Genomic DNA, 26,100 nt, shown 5'->3' with positions numbered 1-26,100 from the left:
GTAATATATTGTATCGTAGATACTATAGCACACCTCTAGATACATCTAAGTTTAGTGGCATGTACCTATATCTATGTTGTAATAATTGTAGGTACCTGAGAGTCCTTGAAACTTTCTCGCAACTTCTATTTACGATGTCATTTAAGCATGGCGTTATCTTGATGATTTTATTGTGTTGTGATGTGTGTTTTAATAACCTGATTAATTATTTATAATTTAATAATAGTTTTAAGCTAGAGCCCGTCTAAATTTACTCTGCACCGACTTTAATAGAACAAAATGAGGGAGTGTCATTTACAAAAATGGCTCAATGATAAGACCTTTTATACTGTTATGGAATTCTTAGACTTTGATGAAATAATAACTAATTAATTTATTACCAAATTAACAATGTATTTAATGACATAATATTTTATCCCTGACTTACATATTGGCTTAAATTGTATTGTATGGACATAACGATTTTATTGTAATTTTAATTCTAAACATATTTTGTTTTTAATTTCCAAAGATTTAATGATATAAATGTATTTTCTGATGTTGACATGTAATATTTTAAGAATATTATCAATAAATGAGTATGAATGAGTATGAGTAAACGACATATTTTTATTTTCATTAGACATTATTAATGATTATAACGCCACACTTTATCATTACAAATTGCATGCAGACTCTATGAGATAAAATGTTTATTTGCACAATTAAATATTGCGAGTTTTATGACAAATTTCTACTGATTACAGTATGCAGTAACTAGTTTCCAGCCAGCGAGTAATCTTCTGGAGACCTCGGCTGGGAAGCCGAAGGTACGGAAAACCACGAGCCAGATGGTCGGACGACATTAGAAAGACGGCAGGGCCGACCTGGCATAGAACCGCTGCATTCAGAACAACATGGAAATCCATGAAAGAGGCATCTTTTTAGGGTTCCGTACCCGTAAAGAGTAAAAACGGGACCCTATTACTAAGACTCCACTGTATGTCTGTCTGTCTGTCACCAGGCTGTATCTCATGACACGTGATAGCTAGACAGTTGAAATTTTCACAGATGATGCCGCTATAACAACAAATACTAAAAACAGAATAAAATAAATATATATTTTTTGCCGTTTTTTGCGTAATGCTTCGTAGGAACCCTTCGTGCGCTAGTCCGACTCGCACTTGGCCGGTTTTTTGTGTAAATATTATTAAATCTAAGTCGTAGTTTGGTGCCTCAATTAGAAAACAGTATGCCTTCGACCTTGGATAGATAACGCAAAGGGAAAGGACTCCACGCCCAAGATAATTAGTCCGTCAAATTAACTTATACCTAAATAAAGTAGAAATAATTCAACCTTTATACGAGTATTTGTAAAGTCCGCTTTGAGTGTACTTGGTTTATGCTAGCCCAATTTTAATATTCAAGTAGAGGGAAAAAAGTCAAGAGTTTCTATTTAACACGAAAAAATATCTTTAAGAGCGGTTGAAAGGCTTAAATTAACTTTGGTTTGGCTATGTATTTTTAGCTGGAAATTATACATATTCTTGTAAAATAAGTCTGAGTTAAGATTAGAGAGATAAGGAGTAGAAAGAGGCAAGGGCGATTTTGTGTACTTCCGTTTAGGCCAAATACCTTTCGCCAAATTTCACTTCCCAACAAACTTATCGCAGTAGTTTCATATCCCAAATGAATTCCCATTTTCTTCACTTCTATCTCGGGGGTCGGGGCCCAAGAAACCTTGGAGTGTTTGTGGATGGTACCCAAGTTGGTCAGGTTCAGACTACCACATTCCTGGGTTTTGAACTGGACAGAGGGCTGCAGTGGGAATTGCACATAGGCAGAGTGTGTAACAAGCTAGCGAGCGCCTGCTTTGCCCTGCGCCGTCTAGCGAGAGTGGTGCCCAGAAATGTGGTACGGTCGTGTTACTTTGCCACTGTACACTCGCTCCTACAATATGGCGCAGAGCTGTGGGGTCGCGCTGCCGAATGGGAGCGCGTCTTTCGCATGCAAAAGAGAGCCGTCCGAGTGATTGTGCAGGTGAGTCAAAGCACCTCCGCAAGACCTTACTTTAAGGATCTTCGGATACTTACTCTGCCCTCCCTTGTGATATTCCAAGTGGCTACATACGTGCGATGTCACCTTGACGAATACTCAAGTGGAGCGGATATCCACGGGCGAAACCTACGAAACGCCCAAAAACTCGTGGGCGTCAGGCATAAATTGGCGAAATCCGCAAAACTGTCACATATAATGGGACCGGCGGTTTACAACCGTCTGCCACCACACGTGACGGAAGCGCCGTCACTAAACAGTTTTAAATCCAGGCTAAAACGGTGGCTTATCGAGCACACTTTCTATAGTTTTGCAGATTTTATTAAATAGTTATTACCTAATGTTATTGTAGGTATACTTTTATTTGACATGTATATTGATAACGCTAATTGTAAGTTAATTGTAAATTTTTATTTTTTTATTTTGAATGTAATTATTGTATTTATAACGCTAATTTTATTTAATTTTTTATTTATTTAATTTTAATGTAATTATGAAAACGACATGTAATATGAATTATTATGAATATACAAATATGAAATATGAATCTTTAGCAAATTAACACTTTTAATTTAACTTAACTAACATAGCGGTTTCACTCACGTGTTTTTAGTCGTGAGTGAAACCGCTATGTTGGTTAAGTTAATATGTCTCACGATAGTTTAAATTCGACGTTTAATTTATTTGGTCAAATTATCATTTGGCATGATTTCCTTTGTCAAATTTTATTAAGACAAAAACTTATTCAGAACGTTTTTTATTGGCCAATATTATATTCCAAAAAGATATTTGATCAAATTGTCACTTCGCAAATTTGGCAAATTGGCGTCGTCTATATTTAAATTTAATTTTGTACCTTAATTTGTTGCGACACTTGAATTTATATATTATTTCTACTCAGAATGAGGAGTTTTTCCCATTTTTACTGACAAATAATGTCCCTAATTTGTTTGGTCCATTTAGATACGTTTTCAGCAGGTACAAGCTTCTATTACTTCATAACGCTTAGCTTCATAACGGACAAACAAAAAAATTATGAAATTTTGGAGACACTCTTTTTCCCTTATTAGGGTCGACAGAGCTCGTGAATCTGACTGGAAATAATATAAAATTCAAATTCTTAAATGCAAGTTGGTAATTTTCATAAATGAAGTCATAGCTTAGTAATTGCAGTACTAAAAAAGTTTTCTTCGTCCCTGTTTTTATTTTATGTTCTTTACCCGTACCATGAGTCACTGACAGTATCAAAACTGACATATACTCTAACGTCTACGTAATTTACTTTCTATACATCTCTCTCACACTAATATGTCAGTACGAGCGAGATGCATATAAAGTATGTCAGTGCCAAACTGATCAATAGAGTAATTCTTGAGGAAGGTTTTTGTGTATAATTTGTAAAGGTTTTGTGCCCGTGCGAAGCCGGGGCGGGTCGCTGGTATAAGTTAAAAAACCTATTGCAGGCTCTCTATTGGGATGTAAATCGTATGCCATGCAATATTTTGGCAAATATTACTTATGCCTAACATTTGACTAAATAATACTTGATAAAATGAAACTTGACCAAATAATTATTTGTTAATGAATAACTTGCCAAAAAAGAGTTTTACTAACTGTATAATTGCGATAAGTTGTTTTACCTAACCCTGCAGCAAAGAGGATATAATAAGATAGAGCGGTACTGTCGTAGTAAATTTTGTAACCACTGTAAATTCACTGCCATCTATCGACATACTTTAAAACTAAAAATGAAGATTTATAAAAATACGTTAAAATGTATTTAAATATGGATAAATGATTTTTTTATTTGCATTATTTATTTTTATATGATTTTGACCCATGTTCTTTCACTGATATGCGTTAAAATTATAAATAACAAACGAAACCATCAACGCCCTCTATACGAGAGTAGGCCAAAACTAGTGGCGCCATCTGATCGAGAATCAAATTTTCGTGATTTTCGAGGCACGTTTTTTCCTTAGACTGTATCCATCTATTACGGAGTTATATCTATCTTTGCCCTGCAGTATGAAGCTAAAGAGTAGAAAAGGGCAGTTAATACCCAATATTTGACATTCTGCTAATGCTAATGATGTAAGTTTATGGGACAGTGACGAACACTCGGACGTCTACCTTCATAAGGTTAAAGAGTAGAGAGCAAAGTTTACCTATTGACGTCGACATCAGTGGACTCGAGGATATTTCTGGCTTTGTCAAGGTAGCCGTGTTCGACGGCAGCGAAAAGTGCTGTAACAAACAAATGTCAATTGTTAAAAAAACATACACACAATATATATTCATATTCATTTTATTGATAGTGTTTAATTACATGTCAACATTAAGATAAAATATATAATAAATAGCATTCTTAATATTACTCTTATAATATATCTCTCTTATTATATATCTTAGTATTTCTTATTATTCTTATAAGAGTTCATATTGTTAACACTGCAGATACAGATGTTATCTTATCGTACAGTCAGGCGCGGATCCAGCCCCCAAAAAAGGTTGTGGTCACAGCCACACGAAAATCGGCAAGTAAGAGTCAGAGTACGAACTCGCTCATGAACAATCATGACTCTTGAACGATGATCCCGATCTCAATAGACCATATAAGTGTGACGTCACATGTGTTGTGTATTAGGGGTTACCAATGTTTCGCAGATTATCGATTCACAGACAACATTTCGCCAACTATCTAACTTTTAGACGACATTTGCTAGTTTTACCGTTCAATTCGCTTCTGTGTTAATTAGAAGAACAATTATTGTAAGATTTTATGCATTTTTTTTATTAAAGATTTCGTTAAGTAGTCGACAAGTTCAAATCAAATGGTGAAAAATAAATACACTGCTCCTAAAAATACTGTCTAGATATGTAGGCCTATTCGCGAAGCACATAAAAATTGGAAGAGTTATATAATATACTAGCTTTTGCCCGCGACTTCGTCTGCGTGGAGTTAGTGATTTTTTTTATCAAATCTGCATTTTATCGATTCCCATAAAAACTACCCTATATATGTCCTTCCCCATATTATTATCTCTATACCAAATTTCACCTAATTCGGTTCAGCGGTTTAAGCGTGAAGAGCACAGACAGACAGACTTTCGAATTTATAATATTACTAGTTTTTGCCCGCGACTTCGTCTGCGTGGAATCAGTAACAGCAGCTAGAGTAAGTTTAGCGCCTGGAGAAAGTCTTGTAGCAATCATTCAATTTGAGCATAATATGCACACAAATTATCAGACAACTAATTAATTATCTCAATTCCACCATGATTCCACCCCGCTTTTCACCCTCTTAAGGGATAATTTTCGGGATAAAAACTATCCTATGTCCTTCCCCGGAACTCAAACTATCTCTATGCTAAATTTCAACTAAATCGGTTCAGCTGTTTATGTGTGAAGAGGTAACACACAGACAGACAGACTTTCGCATTTATCATATTAAATGTATGCAATGTTGCATGTATGGATGGTAAGTATTTTGTTTTTTGCCAATATATCATAAACTATTAATATTTAATAAATGAAAAAACATTCATAAAGGTACTTATTAAATTCGTATAGATTAGCTTAAAATAGTTTATAATGTAATTTAATATTATGAAATAAATCAATCTGAATCTAAATCTATTTAAAAATTTAAAAAAAAAACTATGGTGTATTTTAAACATGTTAAAGAATGTTACTGTTGTTGGACAATTATTAATTAACACATTTTTCTCGAAATTTCGGCTTTGTTGTAAATTAATAAAATGTTAAAATAATTGGCGTAAAAATATTTCTTATACATAGTTTTAGTTTACGAAAAAGACGTGTTCAAGATTTTTTTTTAATTAATAAATAATTGCCTAACTTATAAAAAAATATCTTTAAGATAAATTTCTAACAGTAGTACATGCTTTGACGTGTTTAATATACACCAAATTTTTTCAGTTTTAAATGAATTTTGAATACCTTATAATTAATAGAGTTAGAGTAGCTAAAAATGGAATCTTGAGCGTTGCGAGGGTTACAAAAAATTTCACCACACCAGCCCGTAGAAAATATTTACTGTAAGTTATCAAACAAAATCAAATCTAAAATCCAAATATTTATCATTTTAACTAAATCATCATTTAAAAGTCAATTCTACCAGCTAACATAAAGAAACAACTCAAAATTTGCATCTTATTAATTAATTAATTTAAAAATTGTAATAGATGTCATATATTAAAGAAAAAGTGACCAAGCCCTCCAGTGGTGAAGGCCGGATGCGGCATTCACCACTGACACCACCACCACCATATGACATCTATTACAATTTTTAATTTATATATAGTAGTAGTGTGACTACTTAAAAAAACACAAATCAAAATATTTAATAAAATAAATTGATTTGTTCCCAAACTTGTTAATTTAATTTAATTTAACTTTCTCATCACTTTTTAAAAATCAGCCTTTACCAGCTGGTGTGGTGAAAATTTTACAGTTAAATTAGTAATTTAGCAATTGCATTACTTACAACATTGATTCATTGAGTCATAGATAGCACTTTTTATACATAGATAAATATAAAACTGAACGCTACCCTAACTACGCTAAAAATCTCCTACAGCTGTAAATTAAAAGCTGGCATTATTTTAGGAAATTGTACTAATATTTGTGAATGTTTAAGATTTATAAGACCCATAACTCCCACAAGCTAAAAATAATTGCCCCTGTTAGTAAATAATCTTTATTCTTGCAAATAATTAGGACTCTGTGGCCAGCTGATATTAACATGCAAGAATTTCTAATGAATACCACATGATCACTTACTGGTGTTTCGACCAATGGTTATCTACTCGGGTAATCGTGACGGAAAACGATCATTCTATGAAAAGTAAATCCGCGTATCAATATTATGCCAACTTCTCTGCGTACTGAAATTTCTGCGAAAGCGTGTGCGAAAAACTGGCGTAATTTTACTCGGGGACTCAATTAAGGTTGTGGGCATGCCCATCGTGCCCACAACGGTGGATCCGCGCCTGCGTACAGTCCCCTGCAATAATATCTAACACGATAAAGCCTTCGGAAAAACTGGCTTTTTTGTATACATAAAGTCGTTGAATTGCAACAGTTGGCTGTATAGTATAGAGCAGTGGTTCCTAACCTTTTCAGTACTGTCACCCCTTTGACTAACTAGGGAACTCGATTTTACCCCTCCTGCATAATCATTAATATTCTTTCTTATAGATAGGTCTTTGTTATCTTTGATTTTGAACCCCGTAAAATACCAGTTTTACCCCCAGGTTAGGAACCGCTGGTATAGAGTATAGGGAGACACGGGCGAGGAGAGACAAATAAAAATCAGGACAGATTACACTGTTATAAAAGGCGACCTAGTTGAACCTGTGTAGCATTTTTGCAGTGTTAAATTAGGCGCCAATGCAGTATTTTTTTTAAATAATAATGTAAAATATAATCCAATAATTGTTTTTAGTCCGCAGCCACCTTTCCTTCGAATTGAGGCATCACAAATTACGCGATCAAAAGTAATACAAACATAATCCATGTTTTATGTGCTGCTGCGCGAGAGTAGGGTTTGCAATCCGAATATTCGGATTTGAATAATATTCGAATATCCGCCAATAATAATATCCGAAAATATTCGAATAATACAACTCAAAATATTCGAATAAACGGATATTTTAGATAACACAGAAATAACGTTTTTAACTATGTTTTCATACAAAGACTACCCTAACCAATTTTAAATGATTACTATAACAGCTAAAATATTACTGTTATCTTTAAAACCGTACTGAATAAGGAAGGTTTATAATTATCTGGATTCACTGGTGCCTAGTTGGAAATATATCTAGTGCCTCAACTCGTGGTCATTCGTCTACCTACATTCAGTCTTTATCAATCCAGTAGCAATGAAATACTAACTATGAAAGCAATACTTACTTACTTCACTAGATCAGTGACCCAAAAAGGATATTGGCCTCTGAAACAAGAGAACGCCATTTTGTCCTATTCTGCGCCACTGCCACTACTATGATCCTAGCCATGGCCTCCAGATCGCTTCTGGTGGTTGATTCTGAGAACAATCTTCTCTCCTTCCTACTCTATGATCCTAGCGATGGCCTCCAGGTCGCTTTTGTTTTGAGCCTATAGCCCCAAGTCATCAGCATATCCAATGATCTTATGTTTGCCGTTCAACTCTACACTCCCATCACACGTAATTTTTTTTAGTACGATGTATTCGAGTGCCAAGTTGATCAGCATTAGCGAAAGAGCGGCGCCTTGTTTCAGACCAGTGACTAGTTCAAATTCGGCTGTTGTTCTCCATGAGCTTTTTACACTCATCCTGCTTACTTTGGTGGCAACAATTATCATTTTTAACAAGTTGTCTGGCACTTTAAAGTACTGCAAAATTAGACAGCGTCTCTTTGACATAATTATGCTTTGGCAAAATCAACAAATATAATATGGATGTTTTGTGCCTACTTCTATTTCCTTTTCATCACCTATTTCCTTCTCATCACCTATTTCAACAGGTATAATCCACAGTGCTGCGGTTCTAGTAATGAACGCAATAATAACTATGAAAAAAAAAACAGGAACTTTGTCTAAAACTAATAATCACCAACAACAAAATGAAAAATTGCATTCGGGATATTTTTATTCTGCATGAGTCTCCGCCTGATAATGCGATCTTAAAGCATCCCATAAGGTGTCTCTGAACTCTGAAACTAGCAGCTCACCGTTTTATGAGAGTTCTAGTAGCACCCTTAATAGTGCTATAGCCCTAGGTGGTATTTTTTTCATAGTTCTGCTGATTTATGCAAAAAAAAAAAAACTTCGCATTATGGCACTCTAGCATCTCCGCCGTTATCAACTCCACGCTTATTTTAGCGCTGGATTTACGATTTATATTACTTGGAATAAATATTTTGGTTTCATTTATAATTATCCGAAATTATCCGAAATATTCGGATAATACAAATTGTATTATTCGAATTATCCGAATAAGAAAATCGGACGGATATTGCAAACCCTATGCGCGAGACTGTTGCTTACTTTATGCGCTTATTTTTCGGCTATATGCATTGGCAGTTAAATCGTGTAAAAATTAAAAAGTAAAAAAAACCCACAACCAAAGAAAAAAATAACAAAAATACCGTGTAAGTGTATGTTAACTTGAGCGACTTTGTCAAGCTTGTCATTCGCCTTCTGCCTCCTCGCCTTGTCGAGGGGCGGGGGGAGCGGCGCGCACGCCGAGAGGGACGGCAGCTCCCCCCCGCACCCCTCGAGGAGCGCGCCGTACTGGAGCTCTAGGGGAGAAAGGGGTAAATTAAAATAAAGGAAAATAAAAAATAATGAAACACTTTGAACACGTTTGCGTATGGTTTTGACAGTAAAGTGTTAAAATAATGATGCGCGTGTAAACCCGTATGAAACAACAAGCTGAATGTTAGCTTTAATAAAAAAAAGGTAAGTAACTTTCTTATCTTTTTAAAGCAAAACGTGTTCGAAACGAAACGTTATAAAATAAATTGAGGCCAGTTAAAAAAAAAACAAAATCCAATAATAAACTAAAATAAGAAATTCGTCCTAAAGTGTAAGTAACTAAATTATAAATATAAGAGTAAGTTACAGTTTTGATTGAAAAAAAAAAAAATTAAAGCATTCGTCGTGTATGTCCTTTTATGTGCATTTAAAAAGGAAGACTCCTTTTATGCTTTTGTATTAAATATAATAGATTTATCGTAGTTTTTACATTACTATGGTCTATAAATAAGTCATATATTATAATCTAAGATAAATTAAATAACAATCTCTCACCTGCTTTTAACCTTAGGTATACACCTAATAACAATACAAGTACAAATAACTGACAGTCTCATATATCATGCACATGGAGCATGACGACCCTTTAGGCATGGGACGCCACATATCAACCCGTAGGTTATAAATATATAATCAAACGCCTACAAATTCACGACGCTAAAAGCCTGCCCACATGACACAGAGTCAATGCCGCACGGATTGTATGTTAATGCAATAATGTACACTCGCGGCGGTACACGTGAGGAATATTTAACATTTTTATGGCATTTTCATTGGAATATCGAGTCGTTAATGCAGATTTGTATTCTTCGATTTGTGCTTCGGTAAATTCGCTAAACAACATAAACAACTGTTGTTTACCTCTCGAATTACATTGATAGGTATTTTTGTTATGTCTTTACCTGATATTGTGGATCTATTTCCTAATGTCCCTACGTCCTGTTATAATGATAACTAATGTATTTATGACCTTATTTATTCGGATTTGGTATACATATTATCCGTAAAAAGCTGAAGATTTAACGAAATCATGAAAAAACATGACTAGATATAAGACACAATAAACGTAACGTCAAAAAAAGGTTTAATAATATCTAATAGGTTTAGAGGAACTCATTACTTTTGGGAAAAACTTACACTTGTAACACTTTTAATACTTACACTTTTGTAACTTTCCCTGTAATTAATTGACTGTATAACGCAGGTCGCCACGAATGGCCTTATTAGACACACTTAGCTATCACGATTAGCTACCGTTCAGGTGCCAACACCAGTGGATCCTAAGTTATTAGCTAAACCACGAAGAGTCGGGTGAGGCAGTTTATTTATCCATTGTATCACTTTTGAATCTTACACAGTTATAAATTAAACAATATGTATCTAACGCCGACTGTACAATGGAGGCCGCCACGAATGGCCTTATTAGACACACTTGATAAATCACGATTAGCTACCGTTCAGGCGCCAACACCAGTGGATCCTAAATTATTTGCTAAACCACGAAGAGTCGGGTGAGGCAGTTTATTTATCCATTGTATCACTTTTGAATCTTACACAGTTATAAATTAAACAATATGTATCTAACGCCGACTGTACAATGGAGGCCGCCACGAATGGCCTTATTAGACACACTTGATAAATCACGATTAGCTACCGTTCAGGCGCCAACACCAGTGGATCCTAAATTATTTGCTAAACCACGAAGAGTCGGGTGAGGCAGTTTATTTATCCATTGTATCACTTTTGTATCTTTCACAGTTATAAATTAAACAATATGTAGTTAACGCCGACTATACAAGGGAGGCCGCCACGAATGGCCTTATTAGGCACACTTGATATATCACGATTAGCTCCCGTTCAGGCGCTAACACTGGTGGATCCAAAATTATTAGATAAACCGTGAAGAGAAGCAAGTTGCAGTTTATTTTGAGACGCTACACGCTTAAATATAATTATTGTGTATAAATTGTATGTCTATCACAATGAAAAAAATTATCTATAATCAACTCTGGTCAAAGTGGCGCTGTCTTGTGTCGGAGGTCGTCTCATTTTGGGTCGCTGAGCCAACGGAGTAAGTAAGTCAGTAACTCTGGTCAACGCGGGATTCGAACCTAAAAATTATTAACAGTAGCTCAAATTATTCTTAGCGTTGCGACTTTAATTGTGCGTTGTACAAGACAATACTTCAGTGCGCCTTGGCCTTATTTAGCATACCTCGACGCGATTAGCTGTACGATCATTAAAAATTGCTAGCTGAATGAAGTCTTCTAAAAGTGCAAAGAGTGGGTGTAAGATAAAATTTATCTTCAAACGCTAAACAACTGTCAAAGAAACTAGTAACTATAACGTATAAAGCAAAGAATATCAATCTTTTAAAGTCAATTCCGGTATATAAAATTACCTGCAATGCAACACTGGACCGCGGCACCATGTGATTGGTTAAATTCATTATAGTTAACAAAACCGTTTCGAAATTAATATTATAGTTGAGTTGGGAGCCCATACATGAAAAGTACCCAATTAAAGTTTGGTATACGAAATCTCAGTCAACCATTAAAGACGACGAGTAGAAAAATACTTATTTACAGTTTTTAAATGGATTTGAGTGTACTCGATAAAACCCCTGTCCTCAGCAGACGAGGTTACCTCGAATAGCCTTATTTGGCACACTTGATCCATAGCGATTAGTATAGTGGATCGGTCGTTAAAACTGTCACGCGGCGGCATTGAGGTTTAGCCAATTTTAAGCCGGAAGGATGGAAGGCCGGTTTTAGCAATGAGGAAAATTTGGGGGCTGGGATGTCCTGTGTCTTAATTTCTTAATTCTGACTCATCGGACACTACCTATGTTTATTTCGTAACGAATACATTCAATCTATACAATTACTTTTCATTAATAATTTTTGTCTGGATAAGATCGCTTTTTAGCTATAATAATACGTCTGTTGTTTACCTGTACTTGAGTTGCCGTATAAACTTCTTGTACTGAGGTGTGCAAAAAAGAGTAATTTTATGATGATAAGAACTTCAGTTGTCAGGGAAAATTCCAACTACAATCCGTACTAATAAGTATTATAAATGCGAAAAAGCTCTGTCCTTTACCTATTCACACTTGAGCCACAGAACCGATTTAGATAATATGTTACGGAGTTAGTTTTAGTCCCGGGAAAACACATAATGATGTCTTTATCACTAAAAATCATTCCTCAAGGGATGTACATTTTATTCGACGCAGACAAAGACACGGGCAGGAGCGAGTAATAAATAATTAACAACATCATTGCAAAATAAAACGACCCGACCCACCCGACTTTCCCCAAATGGCAGAAGATCACGATATTATTCTGGCATCGTAATCCTTCACTTATAGGTCAGAGTTGTGGACTATTAGGTTTTAAATCTACAATTACTAAAAACATCGCCATCGGCAGGGTATTCATCCTCACACCCTAGCACCTAAACGGTCGCGTACTGTGCGGTTTAAGAGCAATTTCCTCCCGCAGACGCTTCGGCTGTGGAATGAGGTCCCTGCCGAGGTTTTCCCGAGGGGCTACAGTATGGGGTCCTTCAAAAAAGGAGTGTACAGGTTTTTAAAGCATCGGCAACGCGCGTGTAATATCTCTGGTGTTGCAGGCGCCCATAGGCTACGGTATATAAAAAAAACATTTAATTATATTTTTCAACACATACTTGCTCGTAACGTGGAACTTATTTAATCGCGGCTCATAGTCTTAGAGATTAAACACGCGTGCTTTGTTAGTTATAATTATCGACCTTGTGTTGTATGATATCCGATTGACATTTTTTTTTGTCGCTTTCTGTTTTAACAATTCAAATTTTATTAATAAGTTCCGATTTTTTTCAACACAAATTTCTAAAGGGCCCACTGACTTTCAGTCCGTCGGACGATATCGGCCTGTCAGTTAGAACAAAATTTTGACATTTCAGAACAACTGACAGGCCTATTGTATATATCGCCTCGAGTGTAACACATTTGTTTATGGGGCCCACTGACTATCAGTCCGCCGGACGACATCGGCCTGTCAGTTGTTCTGAAATGTCAAAATTTTGTTCTAACTGACAGGCCGATATCGTCCGGCGGACTGATAGTCAGTGGGCCCCTTCGGTATCATAATGCTATTACTGCGTCTTTGAAAACTTCGTCTATTGTCAGTCTTCAAGTAAATCAACTCCTAAATTAACAAGATTGATGATATAAACGGAAATGCTTTGTCGAAAATACGCAGGAAACACGTGACATAACGCAATTACGCAAATGAAAGAAAGCAGCGTACGCGGTACGGTGAAATGTTCCCATAATTGTCCATTCGTGCGCGAGTTCGTGCGCAATGTTACGGCGAAACAGTAATATTATCGTGTAAGACATTTCGTTTTCTGAGTTAATAATGTGTGAGTTACCTACTACCTATACTTGTTACTCGTCTAAGGTGGACGGTCACCGTGGTGGAAAGAGGCCACATACAATAACACTCGAGATCTAATTTTTGAAGTTTATTAAAATTAGAATCAGGCCGTATATTACTCACTTGCCGGCAAAAAACTTTGAAAGCAATAGTGATGAATCGTTTCTATTGAAAAAATCTGGAAGCGCATAAAAGTCATATCTTAATAGAAATTTGACGTATATGCTCACATTGTCATTGCTAAGCCTGTGCCACAAAATAAGTAATAGTATTATCATACAGAACAGCCATGCACCGCCCCGCCCCGATTCGAATTACCTCGCCCCGCGACAACAGATTGACGACCTTTTGCCGACCGCACAGTACTGTTTTTAAGCAACTTACTCAGACAATGACGCTTGCCGCGTGTACAGACGTGCCGTTCACACATAGTAACGCAAGTGATTTTTGATGCATAGCGTGTCCGCCATGTGCCTGTGCATAGCTTGGTCCATCTTTTTCTATGTCACAAGGTCTATCCGTGCGGCGTGCACCAACACATCGCGTGGCATATGTTACTCAATTGCCCGCTTGGCGGCAAAAAACTTTGAAAGCAATAGTGATGAATCGTTTCTACAGTCTGCGTTGCGGAAACTGCTTGAGGCCGTTCCAGGGTTGCCAGACTTCAAGTTTTATCTGATTATAAGGGGATAATGGATGGCTGCTTCTCCATACAAAAGTAGTTCCTATTTTCTTCTCTGGATATTGACATTATGGAAAATGGATTTAACACAATTTGTATATTAACTACAGCCATACTCTTCGTTAGACTTTTTTTGATTATTATTAGAGTTGGGAGTAAATAAAAAAAATCCATACAAATTTTTAAAAGCTCCTTATTCTTACAATAAGTAAAAATCTGAAAAAATACACATATATATAATGTTACTATCCAGAGAGTACTCTTTTTACTCAAAAATCTAAAAGGCAATTACAGAGCTTAAATTTCTCTACCAATTCTAATGCCATACTGAAGCAAAATAAGTTTATTTCGGAAAATTCTCAAGCTCTACTACAACGGAGACAAGAATTACAACACAAAAAACCGCGGACTCGGGAAGAAAAGCAAGAGCTAAGCTTTTTATACAAAACACTCCATAAACTTATAAAAAAGGTCTACCAAGAGTACCAAGAGTATAAGGCTTAATATATTAGAAATATATTTAGAAACGACTGGAAGCATAAAAAAGAGGTTTAAAGAAATTAACAAGTCTAAGAAATGGATTGCCACCTTAACAGCGTCACATACTGGAAACAAGCTTTACTCAAGAACCAAAATTGTTAGCACAGTAACGGAATTTTACAGAATCCTTTACTCCCAAAGAAGTGCTAATATCTCTCCAGTGATAGATAAACCTGTTCAAGTAACTAACATGACAAGTATAGAAAGATTCACCGATAGTGAGATATTGAAAAAGATAGATTTAAAACGGATAAGAGTACATCCTGATGAGATCACCAACGAAGCAATCAAAGCCGTTAGATTCTTTCTAAATATAAAACATACCGATAAAAAGAAAAACATAAGAGATAAGACAACAAACAAAATCAATTGATACTCTGACATACTGCAAAATATTGAAATGGGGATGAGCTGGTCATGTAACAAGAATGAATGACAACAAGTGGACAAAGACAGTGACAACATGTCCGGGTCCAGCGGGAAAAAGAAGGAAAGAAAAACCACTAGAAAGGTGGTCAGATCAAATCATTAAAATAGCAGGTTTTGAGCTGGTTTGTGAATTGTGAGTGATAAATAGGCTGCAAACTACAATTCTGCAGTTAGTTTTCTAAAGCTACAATTTAATTACAGTATTAAGATTAAGAATTTGAAATACCCAGTACATAAATTACAAGTATAAAGCTTGTTAAAAATGTTATAGTAGTTGTCCAAAGGCGAACTTAGCAAAGACTGTTCAATTGCAAACAATGTTCAAGAATTAAGATTTTATCAGGAGTTTAAAATATTAATCTGATAAGTGGCAACCCTGGTTGTGCGGAAGATCGCGTTAATCGGCTAATGGAATGACATGATTGAAATGATACTTTGAACGGTTCGCTGAGGTCGTTTGGATTGGTCCGTTGGGATCATCTAGGTCCTTAGACCTACCCGTTGTCATAACCCCGCGGTTCTCAAACTTTTTTGGCGACGGAACCCTTTTGGAAAGCGAAATATTTGACGGAGCCCCAAATTAAGAATTTTCGTTTGACAAATTAACTGTGGACCAGAGATATAGGAGAGCTGGTTATTGATTTGTTTTCGCTTTTTCTCGCGGAGCGCCCACAGACGCTTTGAGGAGCCCTAGGGGTCCGCGGAGCACGATGAGAATGGCTGTCCTAGCCTATCTAAGCGATGACAGCATCTATACCTGGGGGCCTAATATCCGTGACGATTAAACTTAAATGTATAATTATAAATTACCTGTCAATTCGATAATTTTACTTTTTGATTGGACCTCGGTTACTGCGATAGTTACTCATGAAATAAAACAATGAAAACGGATTATATCGCGTATGTTGAATTTATAATACATCCCGACGTAAATTCAACATACCCGATATAATCCGTTTTCATAGTTTTATTTTCGATTGGAGTTTGTCACTCAAATTCCGCGAATATATCTACTTAATGAATAATGATATATATTCGTATAAGAACTTCAAGACATAAGACAGACATGTGACATCATAATAAGTGACATAAGTGACATTGATATAAATTGGCTATAACATAATCGCTGCCAATTTGTTTCTTCGGTTTATTTTATATATTTCTTTGAAAACATTAAGAATTGTTCATGCATATAACATAAATAACAGAAAACCAAATAAAAAATAAAAACATGACTAAAAATGTAAACAAATTTGTACTCTTTGATACAAAGTTGTTCAAAACAAAAATTACGTTTTAACGAATAATGACGTTCTTAATTATTGATCGCAATGATTAAACTGGTGCTACGTCAAAAATTTTAAGTTTGTTTATATTTTCTAAGATTAACTTCTTATTTTAGATTAACAACCACATTAACATCCAAAGAGTCCAATCACAAACAACAAACTTTTTAAACACAAACAGGCAACATCACTACACCACGTGCATCAGAAATTAAAAACCAAACTGTCCTCATTGAAATTTGAATTTGGAACTGACCGCATGATAGGACGTCTAGCATGTCACTCCATTGCAGTATCATAGTTGAAACTGTCGCTCTCTGCGGGGCATTGTGTGCACAATCTCGATCGTATAGCGTACATCTATAATATGTGAGAAAGTGCCATCTCTAGGCTAACTAGGTTGAGTGCAAGTTCAATTTACTTCTCAAATTAGGTTAGTGGCGGCGACAAGATTTAGCGTCAGCTTTTTAAAAGGGAAGTCTATTTTTACCGATTGCACTACACAGCCTTCTTTTAGATGAAGAGGCAGTGTAAATAGGGGATCTAAGGCTTTTTAAGCTATTTAACAGCATTAAGGTCATTGCGCTAGTTTTTGTCCACTTGACGAAATTTGAATATAAACCTGCATTGCCACACAAATTTCGACTTATTGCAATCCTTAATGTCTAAACAATATATCTATCTACATAAAAATGATATTTTACAAGTAGCAAATTAAAAATTAAATATATTATTTGCTAAAGAGCATGGACGGAAACTAATATATCATAGGAATACAATTTCGAACATCAGGACTATTTCAAAATATTTTTAAAATTTTATTTTTATAATCTTTTAACTTATCTGCAACAATTTGAGTGTATATATATGTCTTCGCTGAAAATCACAACCTTCGCTTCAACTACTCGTTAGCGTTCGATTGAGCTAAAATTATGTACCTACGTAAGATCGCCGACAATTAAAAGTTTTTATAATGGATGGAGTAGAAATTATGTAATAAACCTACGAAAACCCGTATGGCCGACATGGCCGTATCGTTTGAGTTCGTTAAAATTGATGACTGTACGAAACAGTTTTTACTTATAAAAAATGGCAAAAGAAAGCTCGTCGAAACAAATATGTTTACAGAAACTAGTAAACCATGTTATGGAAGAATTTATCTGGTTGAGCAAAATTGGATTAAATTGAGACAAAACGCAACTTTCTTTCAGTCAAAAGAATCTAAAATTGGTTTCAGGAATTTCTTGTCATTTGCTCCAAAAATGAAAGGAATTTCATAACAACGACGATTACGATCTATCCAAGCATTAATCGTACATTAATTGAAAAAGTATTTAGGCCTCGTAATAGCCAAATTCCGTAGCCGCGTGCCTACATCAAATTTCCGTACTTTAAGCCACATTTACTTTGTGGTTTGCGATACATTAATCTTTTGACAGTTACGCGGAAACGCTCAAGGAAAGTGAAAATAAAAGAAATTGCATGTCATCAGCGCATGTTAGGTAAACTAAAATGATCTATACTTATCAACGGAAGGACTCTTGCAATTATAGAGGAATTAGTGGAGCTGGTTTGTTATTCCTAATGCTAAGCTTGATTCAGATGAACCAGTGTAAGGAGGAACATCGATTGCTCACAGTATAGTTACGTATTATGAGGCATAGTGTTTTTGTTTTTCAGAAAATGCCCTCAGAAAGTGTTAAAATTACCAACGGTTACTAGATTATCCGTTGCGGTGAAAGGTCAATGTCTCAACTTTCGTTACGTTAAGGTTTCGTAACAAATGTATTACATTGTACGGAATCTTCCCATACTCCCATTGTGGCTTTGGATATTACATAACAGTCGTATAATAATTATGGCCGCTTAAAATTATGTTTAAAACGTAACATTTGTGGTAATCTCATTACTTACATGAAGAAAAAATTTTTTTGTAGTAAATATTATGTTAGTGCTAATGAGATACAAAACGACTCACATCATAATATATCAATATCAAAACAAAATAAGATCTTTACAATCTGAATGTCGCTTTAAAACGTATAGGTATCTGCAATCTTACGCAACGAAATCCCTCAACAAAATTATGCAAATAAAATTGAGTCAGATTCCTACGCGCTTTGTATTGAAAGATACTTCAGGGTACCTACCGCGAACCACTTCGTTCGTTCGTCTATTTTCCTATCTGCCGTTCGAATAAGTAAGAGAGATAGGCAGATAACGAAATTTCGATGTTCGCGGGATGCCGTCAGGTGACTGTACAGTCGCCATCTGATATATCGGAGCGGCTAAGGCGCTCACAAATATCTGAACACGCCTCTATTGTCAAGACGTTAGAGTGCGTGTTCGGATATTGTGAACACCTTGGCCGCTCCGATATATCTGATGGCGACTGTACAGATTTTTCGACTGACAAACTAAATTGTATTATCTCAACCCTGTTTTCGCCTAAGACGGGTGTTTCCGCACGGGGGATAAACTCGATGAGAGCCTACATTTTACTCATCGAGAGCAAGCGAAGCGAAGTGAAGTTCTTACATTCAACTTGGAACACACGGCCGACTAGGGGCACGTCCCGGCATTTCGATGTTTTCAATCTGAACTAACGGAGGATAGTTAAATGGACAGTAACTTAAGTAAATCTGTTCTAATTTTAAAAAAAATTGGGTAAACGTATTTAATTAAGTTAAGTAATTAACAATAGACAAAGTATTAGCCGTTCTGGACCAGCTACAGATCGAACGACCATACTAGTTAATAGTAAATCAAAATAAAATTTATGAATATCAGGCCAGACCTCCTTAAATTTAAATAATTGTCGTAGACTTTCTGGGATGCAAATAGATAAAATAATATTTTATTATATTAGTCAACATTTGTAAATAGTGAAGTCACTGAATACCGTCATGTCATGTAGAGAATGTATTGCACAAATAACACTGAAATTATGATTACTGGTTAGGAATTTGAGATAACACATCACTTGAGAGTAGTTCTAATAAATGGTTCATTTGTTTCAAAACTTCCCCCTAATACTTGCTTCTATAACACTTAATTCTACACGAGCTATGAATGCTGCTCATTCCTCATTCAAATATTAAAATTTGTTATGGTTTTCATATTTTTGTGATACGATCGTGAAACGCACACCGAATCGTGTCAGAAGGCATCGCTCGCACTTATATGAGTCGCTCCGCCGTCAAAAAGGGTTCAAAATTGTATGGACGCTCCCATTCGCTTTTTGACAGCGCGTTCGGCTGTACACACTCGTCGAGAGCCTCTCACCAAGTCTCGGCACCGCTCCGATCCAATCAGAGAAGCACGAGACGAGACAAGGAGCGAGACGAGTAGGGAGCAGCATGTACACACTCGTTCTCGGCCTATCTCGGGGTCTCTGGACGAGTGTTTACAGTCCGCATTACTCTTAAGCATTACGTACAGATATTTCTGATGATGCACAAAGAATTAGGTTAAATTAAGCGATCGATCGATGTTCACGTTTGAGCCACACAAGAACTAATTCCATTTCCGTGAAATCAGGCTCAAGTGAAAATCTGTATAATGGATGCACGTTCGGGGGATGAAAATGGAAATTACTCCGCACGTTTTGCGAAATTGCCGTGGTATTAGATAGCAATTTAGTACCCAAGCTTTCAGCACAACACTATCTACTGAATATTATATTTTGGTAGGTATGAAAATTCAGTATTCAGTGTAAGTCCGCTACGTTTTCACGAGCAAGTGGTACGAAAGTGCGCTGTCGGTGCAACAAACTTGTGATTAACTGCTATACGAGTATGTGGCCAAGCCACCGATTTTCAAATGTTTCACATTCTGGCCGATTTCATGAATTTAGATTCAGACTTTTCACGAGACGCTTTTCAGAGAGATTTTCGTACATAGACCCGTCTTTGGCGTAAAAATCATTTGAGAAGATTCAAACTATAAACCGCTAAACCAACAATAATATGTCATATCCAATTCAACCTTTTGTTTTATTTCACATTCACATCGCAAGTATTTCGTATTTGCATATGAAATAGCTGAACACAGCGGCCTGCATTTCCCTTTATAAATATAATTTCAATGTAATACGATTCACGTGTCTCGCTTTCACACATAAGCTGCACGTTGAGAGGAAACAAGACGGATGAACAAATTTAATGACCACACGTAAGTTAACGCGTGGTAGAATGTGGAGTCGTGCTATGAGTTGGCTACATGTCAGAATGATTGATATTTTGATTTGTATGGCGACTTTTCTTGGAAAATGGTGTAGTGAGGATTTATCGTGACGTCAGTATATTTGTTTTAGAGGTACTGGGGTAGTAGTGTTTATCATGATTACGTACATGGAGTAGGCTATAAGGGGGTCTATTCGAGTAGTTGAAATAATAAGGGAAAGGTGTAATATTTACTCCAGAGGCCAAATTTTAACTAACGGTCATTTTGACAAATCGAATAGTAGTTGTTTGTTTTGAATGTTTTTGAAAAGTTGCAAGGTGTGTTATTTTAATTGTAATGTAGCAAGGTCATTGTTAAACACACACATGATTTGAGGTAAATATATATTGTTTTATCTTTTCACTAACAGAAACTGGCACTGAATGTTTTGTATACAGAAATGACAAATATAATATACTACAATTAATATTGGAAGGAAAAATCGATGGCAAGAGCGGAAGGGAAAGAGCCTGGCTTGACAACATAAAAAAATGGACGAATGTGGATAACGCAGCCATACTGGCGAGAATGGTTAAGAGCAGGAGAGAGATGGTAAAGGTGGTCGCCGACGTCCGTTAGGGCATGGAAAATGAAGATCTTTTCACTCCTTAAATGGAGCAAAACTTTTGAAATAAACATGGTTTCTATTAATTATTAACTTGGTATTTCCAAGATTGGGATTGAAAACCCCAATCAAACTATTAGAAGTGGTTTGTCCTAACTCTTACGCTGAAAAATACACTTTATTATTTGTGGTTACAAGATAACAACAGGAAAATATGTGGTACAGGGAGCTAAGTTTCCCGTAAATCTTCGCACGAACAATAAATAATGAAGTCATTCATTGAAGAGAATTGTACTTACATTTACAAACACATGTCTACGAGAGAAGTATACACTTGTAATTTACGGGGGTTTCCCCAAGACAACCCGTCGTTTTATATGCTCGTAACTTCACTAGTATATTTTTATAGTCTGTCTATATGTCAATAACTACATAAAGCATCTTGTCACTTACATTTGAACCACTTCTTTCGGTAAAATTGATGACAATGCAATAATATCAAATGATGCATTCGAAAGGTGGTCAAAGGAACACTTCGACATAAAAACGCGACCTTACGGAGGAGAAAATATCAAGACAAAACCGAAAACAACGTTGATATTAATAGTTTATTACGTATTGAACTGGACCATCAGAATCAGAAATATTAATTATTTTATTCTTGCATGCAGTATTGGACTGTACAGTATACCTGGGTGGTTATACGGAGTTCAATTTTGTACTTATATTCTATGAATGGCGTGGATATTTGTTTCATCCTGGTTATCGCCTTGTAATACTCTATTTAAATAAATAAAAATTGCTGTTTATATTAACATCCGTTTGTAATTTAAAATGTACTTGTATATTCTCCATTATTTTCATGTTTCCCGCACCAATTTCGCGTAAATCTTCCCCGGGACGGGAAGTCATCGGAAACGAGTTGTGATGGAAAACAAATCATTTCGCGGCCGCCTTCACCGATTGTTATTTAACAGATCATTTCCCGCCGCTTTATTTTGATTAACACGATTACCTTTTTGAAACTTGATTACCTGAACAAATGGATATAGCTATAAGTATTTATAATACCTACCTAGGAATATATTTTTTACTGTTAATTTAACTGAATTCTGGCAGGTGTAAAATTCCCCTTAAATTTAAATTTTATCGCTTTAGTTTGTAACTACTAAGTATAATGTTAGTCCCTGTGGGAAAAACTTCCAAGCAGAGGCAGTAATCTCATTATTTTCATTATACTTAGTTTATCGTACCGCTAAAGAATATTTAATTCATTGGAGGCAATTAAAATAAAAGCTATATATCTGGTAACACATGCTGTACGGCGAGAAACTTAAGTTCGCATAATGAAACACTTAATGTATCTACAAACTCTCCCATTTGCACTCATTATCGTCGTGTACAATAGTACTACAATGAGGGGTTTTGTGTAGTTCCCACGGCGTGGAGAAATGGCTGATTTTCTACGCTGTAACGCCAATGTAATGTCTGATCGGAAATCAAAAAAATCCATTCACACTTAACGCTTTTCCTAACTCGCCGATTCGTCTCATTGAGCGCATAACATTTGACAATCTTAATTGTAGCTAAATAATGTAGTGTGCGTTGTACTACACATACTTAAATTGAAACCGCATATGGGGCATTTTCTATGAAAAGGGACCTTATTGTCGATGGCGCTTACGCCGCACAGCGTCGCGCGGCATTGTATTGATATCGGAGCATCGTTTATAATGGCGTAAGCTCCATCGACAATAAGGTCCCTTTTTATAGAAAACACCACATATATTAAAAAAAAAATATATAGGTTGCACGCCTTGCCTAGCCTATAGGTACAAGGATTAGCCACACTATTATCAAAAACCTAAGTAAGCAAAATTGCTCACACACGAATATACCTAAATACGTATAATTTATGAAATTGGTTAATTATTTAAAATTTTAGTTGAAGAATTGCGGTCAAGTAGCATTAGCGTGTACCTAAAATTAAAATTATTACATTCGCTTAAAATTACTTGATAACTACTATAATTATTGACTAATTAATGTACGTTACCGCTAAACAATTGAAATAAAATACGTATTTAGAAACACAAATAACGCAAAGTTAATAGCCGACCGATATCCTTAGTTATCACAGTCTAGTTTTAGTTTAGAATAATGTTTTTTACAAACAATGCCCATAAAAATAAGTCTTTTATCATAAAAAGACAATATTGTTACTACGAAAATTTATTATAATACATATATATCTCTAAACCAACGGATCAAAAGTCAACTAAAGGCATGACCCAGCGGCGCCTCGAATTTCTCATTTATTTCTGTTACCCATTTCACTTGGGCTTTTCAAGAAAATAAAAAGCTCATTTTAAGGATTAGGTGCCTGTATGGACACTGTCCTATGTAAACTAGAAGAATTTATCTTCATATGAAAGGGACCAGAGTGTACACTTTGGGAGATATTGTTAACATTCACGTATGTTTTGATGCTTAAAAGATATTTTCAATTTATCTGCTTTTAATCTCGAGTACCTGTACATGAGCTTACGCAATTTTGTTTAAGATATAAGAAGTATGTACCTATAGGTATAATGAATTTGGCCAAAATTGTAAACAAAAGATCTTGTCGAAATATTATTCTCGATCATTCACTTTTAAAATTCGAGCAAGGGTTTTATAAATAAAAGATTCTCAAGAATAATATTTTAATCAATAGTTTTTAAGGGTTCCGTACCCAAAGGGTAAAAACGGGACCCTATTACTAAAACTCCTCTGTCCGTCTTTCTGTCTGTCACCAGGCTGTATCTCATGAACCGTGATAGCTAGACAGTTGAAATTTTCACAGATGATGTATTTCTGTTGCCGCTATAATAACAAATACTAAAAAGTACGGCAACCTCAGTGGGCGAGTGCAACTCGCACTTGTCCGGTGACATAGGAGGCAAACGAGCAGACGACTCACCTGATGGTAAGCAATCATGTTGGCCAGCAGTTCAGATAAGACTAGTAAGAGAATATTTCGGTTCAATGGCGTAAAATTTTCGTACCTAATCCTAAACTTTGATGTGAAAACTGAAATGAAGTTAGAGCTTAATCCCAAGCCATGCTCCTAGACATAAAAACTAATGTCACTTTCAGTCATAAAACTAAAGCTATTTTAAACTTTAATTTCGGTCTAGGTAAATTTACGGTAACGATAATTGTATACCTTGGGGCTAAAATAGCAATTTCTAGTGCTTTTGCTTATTTTTAGGTGTCCTATAAATCAGTCCTATAAGGCACGACGAGTTTTATTTTTTATGGTTGGTATTAGAAAGAATGTTGTTGAAATTCATGTTTCATTGAGAAAATTGGATAGTCTTAACCCTTAAATGCATATTGCTGCCAAATGTATACAAAGCATTGGACAGCTCACAAATTCAACAGAAAAAAAATGGGTTCCAAAAATAAAAAATCATGCGTTTAATAAATTTACGTCTACTTTATAAAATTAGATTTGTTTTCTAGCAATTCTCTTAGCTTACAAACGTTACGTTCTATCTCTTTGTAAAGTAATTAAATTCTTTATCTATTACGAAGTTTTATTGTAAAGAATGACAGAACAGACGCGTGTAATGCGGTACTTTAATCATCAGTTACGTTACTAATAAGTCTTGTAACCTATAATCAGTGTCGGTGAAATTCCAAAAAAAAGGTAATTTCAGATCTTGCAACGTTTACGGTCAATAGACTTACTTAATTTCAGCGAAATGCATTGCGCAATGTGATGCATAATTGCATTTTAGTCCGGTCATATTGACCATAATCATCGTTGGAAACAAGTAATAACTTTTAAAGTACTATGGTGCTACTTTACCGCACTAGTGCGATAATAAGCACATTACGTAACTATGTCGAAAATGTAAAGGACCATATGTACTGTAAAACGTTGTACGATACATGAGCGAATAGGTAATTCGCAACTCGTGTCGATTGATAACACTCCCTTCGGTTGTGTTTTAATTAATCGCCACTCGTTGCGAATTTTCTACTTTTCGCACTTGTATCGTAATATACAGTACATCTGGTGCCTCATTACGACACTCTGTGCTTACATTACGTAGTTACGTAATGTGCTTATTGTGCACATTACGTAACTACGTCGAAAATTTAAAGGGCCATATGTACAGTCGCCATCAGATATATCGGAGCGGCCAAGGTGCTCACAAATATTTGAACACGCCTCTATTGTCAAGGCGTTACAGTGCGTGTTCCAATATTTCTGAGCACCTTAGCCGCTACGATATATCTGATAGCGACTGTACTGTAAAACGTTGTACGATACAAGTGCGAATAGGTAATTCGCAACTCGTGTCGATTGTAGGAAATTCGCAATTTTTCGCACTTGTATCGTGAATAACTATACTTAATCCTAACTACTACGGCATTTTATCATAACTACCGAAGATGATTACTGAATTTCTTCAATAGTTATTAATGAAAAGTAACATTTTAAACGCAAGTCCTGTTTTGTTTTTAGCCACCCAATACCAAATTTCATGATATTCCTGCCTATTTTTATTGAGGTAAAACCTATCTACTTGATACCAA

The 26,100-nt window shown here is 35.6% G+C and overlaps 1 protein-coding gene across 1 annotated transcript in view; it reads right to left on the bottom strand.

Annotated features, from left to right (window-relative positions):
- The window catches only part of LOC134744422 (ankyrin-repeat and fibronectin type III domain-containing 1), a 246,812-nt gene that overhangs the window by 38,169 nt on the left and 182,543 nt on the right, over positions 1-26,100 (bottom strand). The window contains exons 6-7 of the mRNA XM_063678234.1: positions 9,192-9,344; positions 4,203-4,281 (exon numbers count right to left, since the gene is read on the bottom strand). Of these exons, the coding sequence (XP_063534304.1) occupies positions 4,203-4,281; positions 9,192-9,344 (232 nt within the window). The remainder of the gene's footprint in view (positions 1-4,202; positions 4,282-9,191; positions 9,345-26,100) is intronic.

This window comes from Cydia strobilella, chromosome 9 (genome assembly GCF_947568885.1).
Source record: "Cydia strobilella chromosome 9, ilCydStro3.1, whole genome shotgun sequence".
NCBI classification, from domain to species: Eukaryota; Metazoa; Arthropoda; class Insecta; order Lepidoptera; family Tortricidae; genus Cydia; species Cydia strobilella.
Note: the sequence above shows the minus strand (reverse complement) of the source record. Positions and strands in the feature narration are given on the sequence as shown.